Source organism: Penicillium odoratum (genome assembly GCF_028828045.1).
Source record: "Penicillium odoratum strain IBT 22623 chromosome Unknown utg000003l_segment0_segment0, whole genome shotgun sequence".
NCBI classification, from domain to species: domain Eukaryota; kingdom Fungi; phylum Ascomycota; class Eurotiomycetes; order Eurotiales; family Aspergillaceae; genus Penicillium; species Penicillium odoratum.
Window position 1 is genome coordinate 1670516 of NW_026643145.1, and position 17680 is coordinate 1688195.

At 47.8% G+C, this 17680-nt stretch overlaps 7 protein-coding genes across 7 annotated transcripts; 6 read left to right on the forward strand and 1 right to left on the reverse strand.

The window, feature by feature from the left end:
* Nucleotides 1-961: 961 nt before the first annotated feature.
* On the forward strand, nt 962-1345 carry N7520_003875 (uncharacterized protein; the record flags this gene model as incomplete). The annotated part of the gene is made up of 1 exon (XM_057137810.1): nt 962-1345. One exon carries the CDS (start codon nt 962-964, stop codon nt 1343-1345), a length of 384 nt encoding a protein of 127 aa, XP_056998275.1.
* Nucleotides 1346-3469: 2124 nt separating this feature from the next.
* N7520_003876 (uncharacterized protein) lies at nt 3470-3991 on the forward strand (the record flags this gene model as incomplete). Its single annotated transcript, XM_057137811.1, has 1 exon — nt 3470-3991. One exon carries the CDS (start codon nt 3470-3472, stop codon nt 3989-3991), a length of 522 nt encoding a protein of 173 aa, XP_056998276.1.
* Nucleotides 3992-6383: 2392 nt separating this feature from the next.
* On the forward strand, nt 6384-7429 carry N7520_003877 (putative short-chain dehydrogenase/reductase family protein; the record flags this gene model as incomplete). Its single annotated transcript, XM_057137812.1, has 2 exons — nt 6384-7264; nt 7315-7429. The coding sequence occupies 2 exons, from the start codon at nt 6384-6386 to the stop codon at nt 7427-7429; spliced, it is 996 nt and encodes a 331-aa protein (XP_056998277.1).
* Nucleotides 7430-7976: 547 nt separating this feature from the next.
* N7520_003878 (EF-hand domain-containing protein) lies at nt 7977-9153 on the forward strand (the record flags this gene model as incomplete). The annotated part of the gene is made up of 4 exons (XM_057137813.1): nt 7977-8017; nt 8080-8098; nt 8150-9071; nt 9131-9153. 4 exons carry the CDS (start codon nt 7977-7979, stop codon nt 9151-9153), a joined length of 1005 nt encoding a protein of 334 aa, XP_056998278.1.
* A 1404-nt stretch (nt 9154-10557) lies between these two features.
* N7520_003879 (MDR family MFS transporter) lies at nt 10558-12601 on the forward strand (the record flags this gene model as incomplete). The annotated part of the gene is made up of 4 exons (XM_057137814.1): nt 10558-10857; nt 10931-10960; nt 11013-11445; nt 11496-12601. The coding sequence occupies 4 exons, from the start codon at nt 10558-10560 to the stop codon at nt 12599-12601; spliced, it is 1869 nt and encodes a 622-aa protein (XP_056998279.1).
* Nucleotides 12602-13243: 642 nt separating this feature from the next.
* On the forward strand, nt 13244-15083 carry N7520_003880 (MFS transporter; the record flags this gene model as incomplete). Its single annotated transcript, XM_057137815.1, has 2 exons — nt 13244-13766; nt 13813-15083. The coding sequence occupies 2 exons, from the start codon at nt 13244-13246 to the stop codon at nt 15081-15083; spliced, it is 1794 nt and encodes a 597-aa protein (XP_056998280.1).
* Nucleotides 15084-15194: 111 nt separating this feature from the next.
* N7520_003881 (putative aminotransferase) lies at nt 15195-16511 on the reverse strand (the record flags this gene model as incomplete). The annotated part of the gene is made up of 1 exon (XM_057137816.1): nt 15195-16511. One exon carries the CDS (start codon nt 16509-16511, stop codon nt 15195-15197), a length of 1317 nt encoding a protein of 438 aa, XP_056998281.1.
* Nucleotides 16512-17680: the final 1169 nt, after the last annotated feature.

Below are 17680 nucleotides of genomic sequence, written 5' to 3' on the forward strand. Positions count from 1 at the left end.
ACCACTTGACATTACTGCGTAGTGCAGCATCTTGGTTTCTTGACTTAAGCCTAACAACTTTGAAATAGTGGTCTTTTTCAAAGAAGAATCTGTTTTCAAAAAGCTCACCAATAAGGCGTGATCCAAAAATCTTTGAGAAGATAGGCTTATCAGGGAAATTAATACGAGAGCAGCACTAATATTACTTCCTTATAGAGCCTTGCCAGGGACCACGAACAATGCCTAGTCATAATGCGGTATGGTCCAACACGTAAGTCAGCACATATTATCCCAAGTAGATTTTGTGAAACGTTCGTGCGACCTCGCAGTAGTGGATTCTGGAATCACTTACGGACCTGCTGGGGTCGTACCTAAACGGAGAAATGGGAGGCGGAAATGCTACAGGGCTCATATACCATCAATACAGAGTTCACTCCGAACATGATGACCCTTAGCAAACAGGTCCTCGCATATTGGGAATGCGCAATGTGTGCTTTTAGGCCGGTTTCGGTCAACGAGGCTCAAACTGTGATGCATATTGCCTTGCATTGGTTACCCATGTTGCCGCCCAGTGCGGCCCGATGGAGCCGATGGAGAAGTTGGCATACGAAGTTGGAAGGTTGCGCACTGATCTAAGCCAGAGAAATCTGCAAGCAATGTTGCTAGCGGCCCCGCAACCTATGGCTGTGCAGCCCTAGGCGTCTAGCTCCTCATACCGACCGCCTTACGGAACAGGAGCAGTGCAACAGCATCAACAAATTCAATAAATTCAGTTCCCCCGACCACCGCGGACGGACATGATTTGCTTCCGATGCGGCGATACAGGTCACATCTCCCCTAATTGTGAAAACGACCCGTTACCAATTGATCAACAGCAGCAATTACGAAATTCAGCAACCCAGAGACGGGATGCGTATTGTGCCAGTCAGGGACAAGTTCAACGGGATCCTCCACTTTCACAAGGCCGCATCTGCCTTCAACTATGGACATGGGAAGCCGTTCCATGAAGAGCCGTCGCCCTTTGAAGCCACCATCAAAGCTCAGCCAAAAGGAACGAAGTGCCTCTGCTATTTTGAAAACCCAAATGCAGCGCCATCAATTTGGTCGTGCATATGGAAAGCTCAACAGAAAGATGGAGGGGTTAAAGGCAGAGCATGGTGAACTGCTGGCAGACTTACGTAACTACCGGAAGTACATTGTCAAGCTAGAATATCTAGCTAGAGAACATGGGCATTTGGATCTTGACTACGAGCCATTCCCTGACCTCCCCGACGATGGAGCCATAGAGGAAGCGGGAGACAACAAGATTAATGTGGAAGGAAATACGGAAGAGGACAGGACTGCAGAAGAAGAAGACGAGGCTTAAGGAATTACGGGTGAAGGAGTTTTGGTTTTTAGAAGCCAATTAAGATTTAATAACCATTCAGACGCACTTAAGGAACCAAGATGACAGGGTGACTTACTACTTAGAGCGGAGGAGAAGAGGAGGGGGAAAAGACCGAACCGCAGAGAGGACGGAGAAGATAGAAGGAGAAGAAGTTAAGACAAGAAAACCGAACCTTAGGATAGCGAAAGATAAGAAAACGCATGACAAGATGAACACGGTCAAAAGACACGCACAACGGGAAGTCGGACCTCGAAGAAACCGACGCACGATATACAGAGACTGGTTTGCAGAGCGAGTGCGAGGAAGGGAGGAGGAAGAAGAAGAAGAAGAAGTGAAGGGACAGAAGAATGTGTGGGGGTTCGCGGTTTCCTTTGTTTAAATTTTCTTTAGTATAACGTTCACTCAGTTAGAAATCGCATATCTCATGCTGTATATTGGCCTTCCTGAGATTTTATGTACAATTTTTTGCCTTTATCTTCTGGCTAATCACCTATCGCCACACTTTCCGGCAAGATAACGAAGGCGAGTGGGTGTATGATGGTCGAAGCCTACGGGCAGAGGACTTGGTGTGGGTATCTGAGTTGTGGTTCCTCAAAAAGAACGCAAATCAATTCTTGGATGTACTGGAGCCACAGAAAACACGACATTCTGGCCTTACGCATAGTCCAAACCCTTCTATGCGGTGGTCCTTCAGTTGGCATATAGGTCGTCTAGACTTTTCAACAAAAAAAAAAAGAAATCTATTCAAACACCACAACCAACTTTAGTCTATATTGTGATTGATATATACTGTACACTGTCTCTTCCTCTAGACTTGTAAATTTATGACCTTATTGCCAGGGATTTGTGCAGTAACAGGACAAAAGTTTTTACCCACCTTTCTCACCGCTCATGCAGCAAAGATCGAGATCAGTTTCATCTAACTACATACGTATGCGTTCTGTGAAATTCTAACGAAAACCGGGTACCAGCCGGTATCAGCCCGGTCCTAGAGATTCTGCCGATGTGGACATCAGGCTTGGTTAGATTAGTGGGTCTCTTTACGTGATCCACAAGTCTTGTCAGTATGAGAGTGAAGATTCTCCTCAAATAATTGACATCTCGCAGAATGGCGTGCCTGTTTGTCATAAAAATTACTGTATGGTTTCGTTTTTGGATACAATGGCATATGGTTGAAATCTACTGTTGTACTTCGGTAGGCCACTGCCAAGTCTAAGGCAACAAATGTCTGAGATATCGTGGGGGCCAAGCAAAAAATTTGACACTAAGGCCAGGCTACCAGGTTGCAAGTTCAGTGGATCAGAGCAGCTTTTTCTCCTTTTCTCCTTTTTCTTTTGTGTTTTAATTTTCAGATGTGTGCATGAATGTCATTTTGTTGACTTTGCATGATCTACATGACCCACGGTTCCTCCCAGTTTCTCCACTGATTTACCCATTGACGAGTAGCATACTCAGGGGTATTCACCAAAATGCTTCCAGAGATAGAGACAGATGCGAGGGCGAAATTTGAGTTGTTATGGATGATCCCAAACAGAGTGCTTAACATCTTGATCAGTCCCGGGGGGCGTGGAAGACTAGCCCGGCCGCCTGGTCTCAAGGACGAACTTGATTTGGATGGGATAGACTTGCCTCTATCAATTATTGGTTTATTTTGGGTCTACATCACCCTCCCGACCCTGGTATAGTCTCCACCTTCCTTCAATCCTTTGATTTCTCCTTTGTCACCAGTCCTAATTGACTTCAAAAAAGCTTCGTTACATACTCGGGCATGTCACCCCGACGCTGTTGATTATTCAGCTATCTCAAGATCAGGCCGCTCTGGAGAAATCGGAGAGAGTCGTCAGAAAGCGCGCCAGTTTCAGAAATGTCGGAGAGAGTATTCGCCTCGTTTATCGTGCTCAGGGTCTATACACCTTGATACGCGCACTGTTCATTGGCTCTATGCACTTGCTCGCAACTGATATTCTGACCGGTCTGATACAACAACTTCTATTTCGACATGAGTTATTGAGACCGTTAGCTTACGCCTTTTCTTCTGCAATTCTTTGTGAACTTCATCTTGTTTTCACGTGTGCTACTGTCTCGGTCCAGCGTGTCTCATTCATGTCTATACTACACAGAAAATCTGGCGAAAACCGATGGAAACACCTGGCCATCCCGGCATTTCTGTACGGCCTTTTACAGGCCTTGATGGACCAGCTTTATGACTTCTTGGCATTGGCTATTTTCACTGATGGCGAGAGCTATACGGGCACTCGCGCCGCAGCCGAGGTTTTGGCCGTGATCATCATGCTTGCTTTTCGCTTCCTAGCACTTCTCCCAACACATATCGCACTTACTCTAGCGGAAGCAAAGTTTTTGTCTCCTGAGATAAAAACGGTGGTTCCGTCTTCGACCAAGGAGCGAGGCTTGAAGATCGGGGAACTGACTGGTGACCAGAAACCACCATCCGGTCTTGCCGCATGGACCAGTGCCCTTGAACACCTTGGAACGTCCAGGTATCTACAACTCATTGAACTCCATCTGAAGAAATGTTTCGTGCAAATTGGGCTTGAGGTTGCTATCATAGCTTTCATAATGGCGGTAACTCATATTATGCACCATGAAGACGAAGGAATTTCTTAATTCTTCGGTGAAATCTGCACTTGTATATATGTTACCCTGCGTTGATTTGAATCAACAAGTCAGAATCTTTGTACATATAGTTTTCTGGCGGATAATTCTGCTGGCCCTCTGCACACAAATCAATAGATCTCAGGAACCTCCTAGGGAGTTCACGTTACCATCGTAGCCTTGAAGGGATGCCAAAAGTGCAAAGCTGTAAGCCCCATGACAAAGCTTCAAATCCGGGATTCCCGAGATTATACGAATCTACCAATAAAACCAAAATGTATCACATTACCTATTATATGCTCGTAGGTCTTTCTAACAAACATCATAATCCGGTATATTCTCTTCGAAATATGTCTCAACAACTTCAGTGAAGCCCAAATCGGGTCCAGTGCAGGTTCGCAATTCCCCGCCTCCTCTGGCGAATACTGCAAAAGAATTACCCTCAAAAACAAAGTAATTAGCAGGCGCAAAAGCTTGCCATAAGGACTCGATAGTCGCGACATATTTATGTATCGAATGAGGATGAAGACTGTAGCCGAGTTGGTATTCCAGAGGAGACGCGCGAATGTGCTAAGTCAGTCCACGAGGGATAAATGTCTCATTCAAGGGAAATTGTTGAATTTCGACAGTGGTATCTTTCCGCAGGGCGCTATACAGACATACGCCTGTTTCGTTGATGCACCCCCTAATCCCGATGTCTTGATGCTGAAACCTGGACAAATATGCGGATATTCCAAATGTCATTCTGGGACCTAGGGAATCTTGCGTCGCGGATAGAGTTGCTGAGAAGGTCATGTTCAGACTCTTCTGTTTCCGTAGAAGAGTGGCAGGTGTATCACGGTCACTGAGTCCATACACATTTGGTTTGAGTTTGAGTCCACGGCCAAGTGCGAAATTGGACGTGTATGGGGTACGCAATTGGTACCAGCTCGGTTGCAATACTGAAGGGGTAAAATTATCGTGAAATGTGGCGGGACGAGAGGCTGCTCGATATTGGATGGCCGAAATGATTCACTGAGTAGATTGGGCTGCCGGTCATTTAAACGTGGCCACCCATCTGAACTCCATTCCACAGATGTGAGAAATGTTTCCCGTCCCAGTGGAGAGAAACCATGAATGTTCCTCCACGCGAGGAAGGCTGTATTCCAGCTACCTTCTGGCGTCTCGACTAGATTCGCATGCCCAGTTGACTGGACAGTCATATTAGAATATCCATAGGCACCATTGAACAACAGTGGATTATTTGGGTCGGGATCCCATGGGCCAGTAGGTAGGCGATGTGCTTCTCGCGATTGTCGCACGATGAAGGTCGTCAGTTCCTCCTTCAGCAATCAATAAACAGTAGAGACCCAGCCGATATAACATCTTCGGGCCCTCAGGACGCGCGTTACTATCGTGCTTGAGCGTACCGTTTCATAGAGAGTGATATTCGCCGGTACATTTGCCAGTGACTAAGCTGATTTCGCACTGGTAAATACCCCAGATCCTGTCCTCATTTTTGTTTGGTGCCATCAAATTTAAACAAGTCTTTTTCCTTTGAGGATCGTAGAAAAGCGACGGATCGATTCCCCCTGGCTCAGCCCAGGTCAACTCAGACCACTCCACCAGGTCAATAGAGGACGCAAAGTAGATTCTTGGCCACACTCGTGCAACTGGATCATAAGTCCAGCATGTCATGGAGGCAATGTAGAAAGTGCCATTAATATAAAAAAGTGTAAGTGCCCACGAACCAGCTCCAGTCGGAATGCCATACATGTGCTGTGATTGTGGATTTGCAAACGCGTGGGCTATGAGCTTCCAAGTTGCAAGATCGGTGCTTTTGTAGATAGGTGTGCTTGGAAAGTATTCAAACGAAGAGGTCGCAATGTAATAACTATCTCCAACTCGGAGGATTGACGGATCAGGGTTCCAACCTGAGATGATTGGATTTCGGATTGCAGCAACGGAAGTGAACAGGTAGCTGCACAGCTGCAGCACTAGAAGAGTAGCTTTCATTTTGCTTGCTGGCATGCCAAATTGAATCTAAGTTGCGTCTCCAAATATGGAATTGGGATGCATTCCCGGATTGTCCCCGGTAAATGCCCCGATACTGCACCTCGTAGTTACCTCACCACCTGGGCTTTCTCCAGAGCCGGGCCTTCTCCCGAGTACTAATCCGATATTATTAACATCTTTCCACCCCTCGATAGTTCCAACTTCAAATTTTCTGACACTAGCTGGTCTCTCGATAATCCAGGGTCAATATTTGCCTTCCGTTTTGCTAGTAAACAGTGAAGGATAGAATGCCTGTTGAAAAGTGGTCGATGACTAAGCATGCTGATGTCATCTATTTTGATCCTCGTGGAGCTCGATATTTGCGAAGTCAATTCTCTTTTTCAAGTAATTAATATCATTCACCGTCAAAATGGCGGGCCTGTTTCGACTTCTCAAAATGCAATACACTCCCCCGACCGATCCCCGGGGGATCTCTCTTGCCGGCAAAACAGTCCTTTTGACTGGTGCAACCTCAGGTCTAGGCTACGAGGCCGCCATCAAATTTCTCAATCTGGGAGTTGACTCCTTGGTAATTGGAAGTCGCAGTCTCGAGCGGGGAAATCGTACCAAGGCCGAGATCGAAAAACTTACCAGTCGGCCAGGTGTTGTGCAGGTCTGGGAGCTTGAGATGAACAGTTTTCAAAGTGTCAAGGATTTCGCCAGTCGGGTCAACAAGGAACTTCCCCGCGTCGATATCGCGCTGCTCAATGCCGGTCTCTGGAACCGGGAATATGGCCAGTCGCCTGAGGGATGGGAGGAGACATTACAAGTAAACACTCTTTCGACGTCACTACTAGCATTGCTACTTCTTCCCAAACTTCGGGAATCCTCAGGTGCTGAGCCGACCCATTTGAGTGTTGTCTCGAGCCAGCAGTTTGTTCGTGCGAAGGCGGCGAGCCTTGAGACGGAGGGATCCTTGTTAGAACATCTGAACTTCCCGGGTAGGTTTCAGGGACCGAAACAGTACGGCGTTTCCAAATTGCTGTTGGAGTACGTCATGAAAAATATTGCAGATCTGGTTCGCAATGAGGACGGTACATTGCCCATTATTGTCAACACAATTAGCCCTGGATTATGCCAATCCTCTCTCACACGCCAATACCTGAGGCGGTTCTACGAGCGATGGCTGTCCTGGCTCGCATACCGGCTCTTTGCCCGTACAACGGAACAGGGTAGTCGGTCTTTGGTAAGCGCGACACTCCAGGGCGTTGAGTCGCAAGGTAAATGCTGGCGGAGTGATGGATATCTGGAGTATGACTGTTTATTTCTGACTGACTGTATCATCTGCTGACTGTATGCAGTGAATCCAAAGCCCTCACTACCGGAACCAAAGGGAAAGAGTTTCAAGCGAAGGCGTGGGAAGAGATCATGGAGTTGTTATCAAGCCAGGCAGACGTGCGAGGGATTATTCAGTAGTCAGCGTATTCGTATAGAATTAAGTTATACTAGTAACCGTTGTGGAGCCTGCTGAAAATTCATTTTTGGTAATGGTTCAGGGGGCAAGCAGCTTGGCAAGTATAGCAGAGTACGGAGTACCTGATTATGAATTTGAGTGTTTTTAGATACAAAAATGACGGCTATAGACAAGGAATCACCGATTGGATCACGAATTCCTCATATAGGGCTGAAGCTGCATGGTCCTGTGGGAATTGCCTTCAAAGCCACAATTTCCCATGTCCACAGTCCCATTTTAGTGGGGAAGTAATGTAATGCAACCAGTGAGCTTCTTTCTTTCTTTTATCCCTCTTTTACCGTTTTTTGCTTGGCTTCGGGTTTATCTACCGTCGGCCAAAAGAAAACCACCGCCCCACGACCACTCCACTTTGAGCCGTTCAACCTTCGCATTTCCTTCTCAAGTCGAAATTATTTTCTCCTTACTCTTATACTCTCTGCATAGTATTCTCAATTTCTTCCCAGGGCGAGGAGTACTCGTTGATACGTGTTTCTCGTTCAGCCTTGCGTCATGGCCTACAATAGCAGTTACAATCCCGATGCGCTACCAGCGTAAGTATATCTGTCTACATGATTTTGAAGATTTCCTGGTCGCTGACTATCTGCATTGACAGACATGCTGAGCCAGAGCAGGTAACTCATTCTAGGCACCCGTGGAAACATTCCACGCTAATAACCCCCTAGGTCGCGCAGATGATCGGATCCTTGCAAGTGGGAGGAAAACCAGCATCAGCATCAGCACCACAGAAACCGCTTCCATCTCGTCCACCTGTACAGACTTTCCTTGGGGGAGGCGTCCCCCCTCGTGTTCCCGTCTCCAGTGCTCCCCCGCAGCATAATCCTTATAGCTCGCCTGCCCCGCGCCCCGATCTCCAAGCAACACAATCCTACAACGGTCGCCCAACTATCCCACCAAACCAACACCCTCCGTCCGGTCAACAAAAACCTCATCCTTTACATCCATCACCACCGCCGCAAAACTATGGCTTCGGTCCACCTCCATCGCAACCCAACCGCAATCGACCCCCGCCTTCGTCTCGACCTCCGCAATCACCTGCCCCTCCTCCACTGGCAGTCCCCAGCGATGACCCCCAACAGCTATTCCCTCTCTTTCGCGCCGCGAACTCATCACACTCCGGTTCTTTGACCGAGCACGAGCTTGGTTCCGCCCTCGTGAACGGAGACTACACCTCTTTCCATCCCCGCACCGTGAAAATGATGATCCGCATGTTCGACCGAAACGGCAATGGCATTATCACTTTCGAGGAATTCGTCTCATTATGGCGCTATTTGGCCGCTTGGCGAGAACTCTTCGACCGGTTTGACGAAGATCACAGTGGCCGAATCAGTCTATCGGAATTTGAGAACGCGCTGGTCGCGTTCGGATACCGTCTCAGCCCGAAATTTATCTCGGTGCTCTTCTCCATTTTCGAGAGCAAGACACGTCAGCTGAATGCGCCGCCGCGGAGCCCCCATCGGGATGGCATGAGCTTTGATCTCTTTGTACAGGCGTGTATCAGCCTCAAGCGCATGACTGATGTGTTTAAACGCTATGATGATGACCGTGATGGCTACATCACCGTGAGCTTTGAGGAGTTTTTAACTGGTAGGCCATCTTATTCCCGCTGGTTTGATTTTCAGGACACTGAACTGACGATACCCTAGAAATCCTCCAACTTCAGGATTAGCCGGGCTTATATGTGCCTTGATCTTTCCATATCCATCATTTTTCGTTCATTGATGTTTCATGTACATCTTTGCTCACTTCTATACCCCTGTCCATCTGTCTCGCTGATAGAGCCCCACTGAGGAATGCAGACCGGGCCCCGATAAATACCGGGAGCCCGAGCACGGCTGTTTCATATTGATTTGGGCTTTTTCAGTTCCATCTCCACCCGTGTGTCGTCCACGCATATGTAAATATGTTGATAGTAGATCCACCAAATTTGATCTATACTTTCGGCGTCCAGCATATAGACTTGCTCAATTGGGATTAATCAGTTGCGACATTCAATCTATCAAATCTTGATGAATCTCGTTGGTTCATTTCACTTTGACATATATCCAACTGTATGCTACATAAATGTACGATGGAGGGGCCTGTTGGCTTGTCATCGTATGTACTTGGCACGTGATAACGATTAGATGATCCATGCGAATTTAGTTAGCGTATTTAAGTTATATGTAAGGTTGATTGTAGGGGTCATGTTGACAAGTTGGTTCACCTCTGACCTCATTCATGACTTTGCTTGATAATTATAGAAGAGAGCCTTTAACATTTGAAGGCATCTCTCTCAGGTCTCGCAACTGCTAATCCCACATAATAATATATAGCAGAGTTCGTGAGGTGCATGACGACTTTGTGGATGAGAAGGGCCAAGCTATGACCATAGCCGGCCAGTGGAGTCTGATGATGTCGAGAGGTAAGTTCACAGGGTGAAGATGGTAGCCTCTCCACTAAAATATCACACAAAGTGCTGTAGTATCAAATTGTTTCACAGATATCAATTGATTATTGTATTTCATTCAAGTGCATGGATCTTCATAGATGTTGAGTCAAATAACCGATGGTAAATCTAGACCAAATAGAACCAAACCCGAAATCAAGTGGAGTTTTCCGTCAGATTCCATACAGATTCCCCACACCCCTTACTTCGAAGTATACCAGTATCAAGCTTCCGAGGTGGAACAGCAAAATCATCCGTAAGAATTGTACCTTTGACCGCCAGTTATGTGGTAAGATATCGATGAGTCAATTCGGCGCTCGGCCGTTCGGACATGCCAAACTCCCGTGAATACCCTCTCAGGTCCCTTGGATAGTGGAGCGGACCCATAATTAACCCCGATAAAGCTTTTTCCCTTCTTTTTTCTTTCCACTCGAACCTCCGAGCTTTCTGCAATTCTATATAAAAGGGGGCAATCGCCCTTCGACTTTCTTCTTCTATTTTCGTGGACGAACTCGAACAAACGCCTCATCGTCCAAGCGTCGGCACGATCGATCGATCGGAGGTCACTTGACGCAATTACGCTCGCTCCTATACCCTGTTTTTCCCCGCTCTTACTTTTTTCTTTCCTGATAATCACTCTACACCATGACGACCGAAGCGCAAGCTGCTGCGAGCAATGCCTCGAGTGGCGATACTGTTGCTTCTCATGACTTCACTGAAAAGGCCTTGGAGGCTCCGCAAAACCAAAACCAAAACCACAACCAGCAGGGGAATGATGTGGAGACGAAAGTCGAATCAGAATCGGCCGATCAAGCCGATACCTCTTCACCGTCTGATGAGGCGCCCATAGAGAATAAGGAATCCGGTGCACCTCTCGACCTGGTGCCTTCATCTGCGCAGAAAATGGGAAAGAAGAAGATTGCCTTGGTTATGGTGGCGCTTTGTGTAAGAAATCTCCGACTCCTTGCGCGGGGAATTTTATGCATGATGCAGAAAGCTAATTTTGTACCGTTTCCAGATGGCTTTGTTTCTTGCGGCTTTGGATATGGTATGCTTAGTGTTCTTTCTTTCAAGGGCAAGGCCTGGACTAATTTATCTAGACTATCATTTCAACCGCGTTGGTTACGATTGCAGACAAGTTCCATGCGACTGAAAGTGGATACTCATGGATCGCCGCGTCCTATCTCCTCGCCAATGCCGCCTGTATTCCCTTGTGGGGAAAGATATCTGACATTTGGGGTCGCAAGCCGATCATTCTTCTGGCCAACGTCTTGTTCCTGATCGGCAGTTTGATTTGCGCCTTGGCGAAGAACTTGCCTATGATCATTGCCGGTCGTGCGGTCCAGGGTATTGGCGGTGGTGGAATTATCATTCTTGCTAATATCAGTGTTTCCGATCTGTTTAGCATGCGTGACCGGCCTATGTACTATGGCATTTTCGGTGCTACGTGGGCTGTTGCGGGTGCGTTGGGTCCTATTGTTGGTGGTGCGTTCACAACGGATGTTACCTGGCGTTGGTGCTTTTATTTGAACTGTAAGTTGCTTCGATCTACCTTATACTGCTCAACTAACATGGAACGATAGTGCCCATCGGTGGTGTCTCTCTCGTCATTTTGTTCTTCTTCCTCCATATTGAATCCCCCAAGACCCCTCTCCTGGCTGGCCTGCGCACCATCGACTGGATTGGAACTTTTGGAATTATTGGAGGTACTCTCATGTTCCTTTTCGGTCTAGAATTCGGTGGTGTCAACTACCCATGGGCCTCTGCCACCGTCATCTGCCTGATCGTCTTCGGAATTGTGGTTTGGGTGTTGGCTTTCCTGGCCGAGTGGAAGATTGCCAAGTACCCCATCATCCCAACTCGCCTCTTTGGCGAATGGTATAACGTCCTGATTCTTTTGGTCTGTTTCTGCCATGGTTTCGTCTTCATTGCCGGTACCTACTATCTTCCGCTATATTTCCAAACCGTCCTCTTGGCAACCCCCATTCTGAGTGGTGTTTACGTCCTTCCCCTGGTTCTCGCACTCTCGCTCGGCTCCGCAGCAACTGGTATCCTCATGAAAAAGACCGGTCGCTATCGCGAGGTCATCTCGGCAGGTCTCTTTTTCATGACAATCGGCTTCGGTCTATTTATTGATCTCCCACCTTACGCCTCCTGGGCTCGCATTGTCATCTTCCAGCTCATCGCCGGTCTCGGCATTGGACCTAACTTCCAGGCTCCGCTAGTTGCATTCCAAGCCAACGTCCGCCCCGCCGATATGGCTATCGCAACCGCCACCTTCGGCTTCGTTCGCCAACTCTCCACCTCCACCTCTGTCGTCCTCGGCACGGTCGTCTACCAGAATATAATGGGCCAGCAATCCGCCAAGCTCATCGCTGCTGTCGGACCCGAAAAAGCCGCAACAATTTCCTCCTCCTTCTCTGGCTCTTCCCGGTCTCTCATTGAAAGTCTCACTGATTCCCAGCGCGAGGTCGTGCTTGGAGCGTTCACCCTTGCTCTAAGCCGGATGTGGATTCTATATACTGTCGTTGGGGGTGTCGGCTTTATCCTCTCCTTATTTATTCGCCCTAAGGTGCTCAGCAAGTCGCACACTATCCAAAAGACCGGTCTTGAACAGCAGGAGCTCAATCGACAGGATTTGATCGATGCGCATCGTAAGGCTCAGGGGAAGTCTGAGGAAGAGGCATAGTTATTTTTGATCAAAACTCCACTCTACACTATATTGTATAATATCCAGTCATCACTTGACCGCTGGCGGTATGAGATGTGATCCACGATCTATCATATCCTGTATCTATAGGTCTCTCGCATCTGCATAATGTTTATTTATATGTTCTGAATCAAGCATATCATATCAAATGAACGCCCTTCAATGGCTGACCAACACGCACCATTATTGGTCAGCTAATTCCGAAAGTCGGTCTCGGTCTCGGACAACTCTCCGAGTTTATAAAGCCGAGCTCCACATTTGCGTTAATGCCGAAGTTTAGCCATTCAAATGTTCTGAGGAATGTTGTACAATGCACCAAAACGGAGAAAATTACGCTTTCCGACAACAGTGATCGGTCTCCTACGCAAGGGACCCACCAGCATGCTGATCCTGAAATGAATGTCTCCGGCCTGGACAAACCCGATTTCTCAGCATGCGCACTCAAAACCAGCGCCTCAGCCCGAAATCCCGAGAACTTTCATACATACGGCAACCTTCTAAGCTACGACAACCTTCAAAGCCAGTCATCGCAGAGATATAAGCACTGCAGATTGGCCAGCCTAACTGGTGAGAAAACAACTCGCCGACATTCAAAAATCAGTCTAATCCCGAGGTGTGAAAATGCAGTCCTACTTGCAGTATCGTCGCTTGGGAAATGCGGTCCGCAAACAACTGGCGGATTTCCCGCTCCAGCAGCAGCATCGACAAGACTATGGCGTGAACACGAACGATCACAAAACGTCGATTCCAGCGGGCGATTCAGAAACTAGTACCGTGGCTGAAAATGCCGATTCGTCGGATCAAATCGATCAGGACCTCCCAGTACTGCAAGACGCTTTCGCCAAGAGTCACACTCGCAATTCTGAGAAGACTGCCATCGCATATTCGCTTCCAGGCATCGAAGTCCGCTCTCATGTCGACGACTCATCGGATCGACCTAGCCGCGTCTTTGTTGTCGGTTGGGATGGCATAAATGACCCCCAATGTCCACGCAACTACAGTGTCGCTCGCCGTCTAACCGCAACTCTAATCGTGTCCGCCCTCGGCTTTATCGTTGGCGCAGCATCTTCAATCAATTCAGGTGTTCTACCGCAAAACGAGGCCGCGTTTGGTGTTAGCGATGTCGTAGGCTCGCTAGTAGATGGTAAATACCACCCCGGCCGTGATGATTTTCTGCTAACATCTCCTAGGTCTCTATCTTCTCGGCTTCGCCTTCGGCTCCCTCTTCAGTGGTCCTTTGTCCGAGATTGTAGGCCGCAATCTCGTCTACATGTGCTCACTTACCCTCTTCATGATCTTCATCATGGCATCCGCTCTCGCGCCCAACATCGGCGCCCAGCTCGCTTTCCGCTTCTTGGCTGGTATCTTCGGTTGTCCGCCACTTACCTGTGCGGGAGGCACGATCGCTGATCTATGGAATCCACTTGAGAAAACCATCTACTTTCCCATGTACGCCATCCTTTCCTTCGGCGGCCCAGTTCTCGGCCCCGTACTAGCAAACTATGTCGGGCAAATAGATGTGCTCTCATGGCGCTGGAGCAGCTGGATTATCCTTATCGGCTCCGGCCTTGTGATGGTTTTGATTATCCTATTCCAACCCGAGACATATGCCCCGCTACTCCTGCACTGGAAGAGTAAACAGCTACGCAAGATTACAGGGGATCAACGATTCCGCTCCGAGATGGATCTGGAGAAAGTCGCCCTGTTCACCCGGATCGGCGGGGCGATGAAGCGACAATTCCTGATCACGATTCATGAGCCGATTATCCTGCTTATCTCGCTCTACATGACTGTTCTGTATATCGTGCTCTTTACCTTCTTCGATGGATATACCTATATCTTCACAGATACATATGGTATCTCAGAGGGCCTGACCAATATTATTTGGGCAGCGATGTATGTCGGTATCCTCCTCTCCACAATCCTCGTTCCGATCATCTACTTCCAAACCGAAAAACATTTCACAGCCGCCGCTCAAGCTATTCATGAATCCGACCCGTCTATCGAACCGCACGCGTTAGATGGAGTACACACAGAACCCGAGATCAGGCTTTGGTTCGCCATGTTCGGTGCCCCTTTTATTCCTATCTCGTTATTCTGGATGGGATGGACGGATTATTCTTCCGTGTCCATATGGTCGCCTATCGTTGCGTCGGCGTGCTTCGGTCTTGGTACGATCTGTGTGTTTATCAGTTCGTATATGTATGTCATTGATTCTTATGATATCTATGCGGCGTCGGCGCTGGGATTCATGACTGTTTCGCGTTATTGTGCTGCTGGTGGGATGACAGTCGTGGGGATGCCCTTTTATAAGAATATGGGCGTGCATTGGACTTTGACGATCCTGGGGTGTATCAGTGCTGTTATGGTGCCTGTGCCTTATGTCTTCTATAAATTTGGACCGATTATTCGGAGATGGAGCAAGTATGCTATTGCGAATGAGGTTGAAGTTAAGGTGTGAGGTTGGTAAAAGGAATAACTGTGGAAAATTGGCATGGCTTGGAAGAATGATTTTGTGGAGTAATAAGAAGTTGAAAATGTACATTTCTAGATCTCTTGAACAATGTTGGCTTCAGCAATCATGCAGAGCACGGACGATCCTATCAAGAGCCTCCTCCAAGTAGCGCCGGGGATGTGAGAAGACAATCCTAAACCAAGCATCCTTCTCTGATCCAAAAAACTCGCCACTGCCCAAAAACACCTTATGCCTTAATAAAAGTTGCATCACTTCTCTCCCGATATCATCATTCTCTGGTATGCTAGGCCGAAGCTCTCGATATGGCTTGCCCAAATCCACCCACAAAAAGAAAGCAGCATTGCAACCAGGTGCATACTCAATGCCATTTCTCTTCAGAAACCCCGTCGTGAAAGTGTAAGACTCCGACAATCTCTTCTGGTTCTCCTTGATATATGCCTCAGTAAATACCTCATCCTCCAAAATCAACGACGTCAAATGGTCAGTAACACCTGAAGAATAAGAATACATAGAAATCCCCTTCAATGCGAAATGAAGATCCCGATTCCTCTGTGAAATGATGACCCCCAATCGAAGCCCATTCGCACCAAAATCCTTACTCATGCCCCAAAGGACATGCACCAGCTGCGGATCGATAATCCCGTCCAATCCAATCGACAAAACGGATTCGAACTTCACCGGCGCCGGATACTGATCAACTGTATTCTCCCACACAGATAGCGCATAAATCTCATCACTAATCAAATGCACCTGGTATCGCTGACACAGCTTCATTAATGCAATAAGCACGGAACGCGAGTAGCACCGCCCAAGCGGGTTATGCGGATGACACAGCATCAATGCCCGGACCCTGTTCCCCGAAATTTTGTGAAAATGCAGTAGAGCTTTTTCGTACTTGGCCACAGCCTCCAAGCTGAGGGGATCACAATCCCCAAAACTGACTGGGATAACGGTGGTTCCTGGTCGCAGATTCATATCAGGAACGAAAGCTCCGTAGTAAGGCTTTCCTAGAAGGATTCCTTCGCCGGGATCTGCGAATGCCCACGCAACGTGCTCGATGGCTGATGAGACGCCATTGGTGATCACCAGATGGCTGGGATCGAGTGGAATGACTGGGTTTAAGTGGCGATTGAGGAATTTGGATACGGATGCTTTCAATCTGGTGGATCCGCCGCCTCCGTCATTGTAGGTGAGGTATTTTGCTGGGAGCTCTAGCTTGTTGTTAATTGATTTAAGAAGCTCGTTGTGCATGAGACTGTTCTCGGCTAGTCCGACGTTGACGAAACCGTTTGGGTTTTTGATTGGATCCCAGGGATCGCTCACAATATCCCATGTGGGGTTATTGGATTCTGCTTCTCTTGCAATTTGTGCTCGATGGGAAATTAGCGGGTCTTTGTTGTCCGGTGGTGTCATTTTGCAGGTTGGGTGTTGGTTCTTGGGGGTCTGGTGAGCTGAAAATCAAACTGAGAAAATTCAAATCATTAGGTTCGAGCTTGGTCGTGGGGTTCATGAGCTCATACTTCGGCTCCAGCCGGCTCCAGCAAACGCCGAACTGTGGGGTCAAACTCTACTTCGTACTTATCACTTATTGACTTCCCTGAACAACCAAAGTACCTGCAACTAACGATATAATGATCCACTCTTAAAAAGCACTAACGAAAGGATGCTTTGCCTTTGGCCTAATCGGGCCCGAGGCTTCAGATTTCAGCCACTAAATTTTCACACCGCTCACCACGCCAATCCCCTTCTAAAAGTGATCGGCTATGCGGTTGCAACAGATATATGATAAATCACCGATGTCTTATAGGTTGTGGTCTGGAAAGTTTAAGACTTATCCTTCTTCCGGCCTTTGATGGAACTTGTACATATTGATCTACCGTGAGTGTACTTGCAACTGGCCATTTGCACATGAAATGCATGTTATTTATCAAATCGACTACTCTCGCACAGCCTGGCTTGGAAAGTCCCAAGCTTCGGAACTCATCACAGACAAGGAAATATTAACTGACCTTTTTTGCGTTCAAGCTGCCGGCGAAGCTACCTGGTAGGCTTCACACGATACCCAGCGCCTCTTAAAGGGCAGAGCTGGAATGTGCCTTGCGGTTCCACTTACTAATATCCTTCATTCTCTATATATATTATCTTCACTCTTCTTCTCCCCCATTATATATAGTCTACTCCCTCTCTCCCCAGCACCAAACTGTGGGTCTCCTGACTTCATCTATTGTCAGACCTCATGGCAGCCAGGGCTTTTATGGATGAGAAGCGGAGTTTTTAAAACCCTCCAGATTTTGATAGCATTCACGACACCTCGGGGTCCTGCCACGCTGAATGGGTCTGACTGGGTGTGTAGGCCTTGCTATCGGTAGGAATGGAAAACTGCGACAAGAGCTCAAGAATCGCTGTCTTATTGCAGCGGTGGGAGCAATCTGCAAGCATCCAGACTGCAAGAAACCTTCGAAGATCACAGATGATTCTCGACAGTGGGGCCCCTCATTTTCAATATGCGGATAGAGGTTCAGTGCACATGTGTCGGTTCGACGCGGAATTGCCCCGACACTTTTCTCTTCCTAGCATGGCTG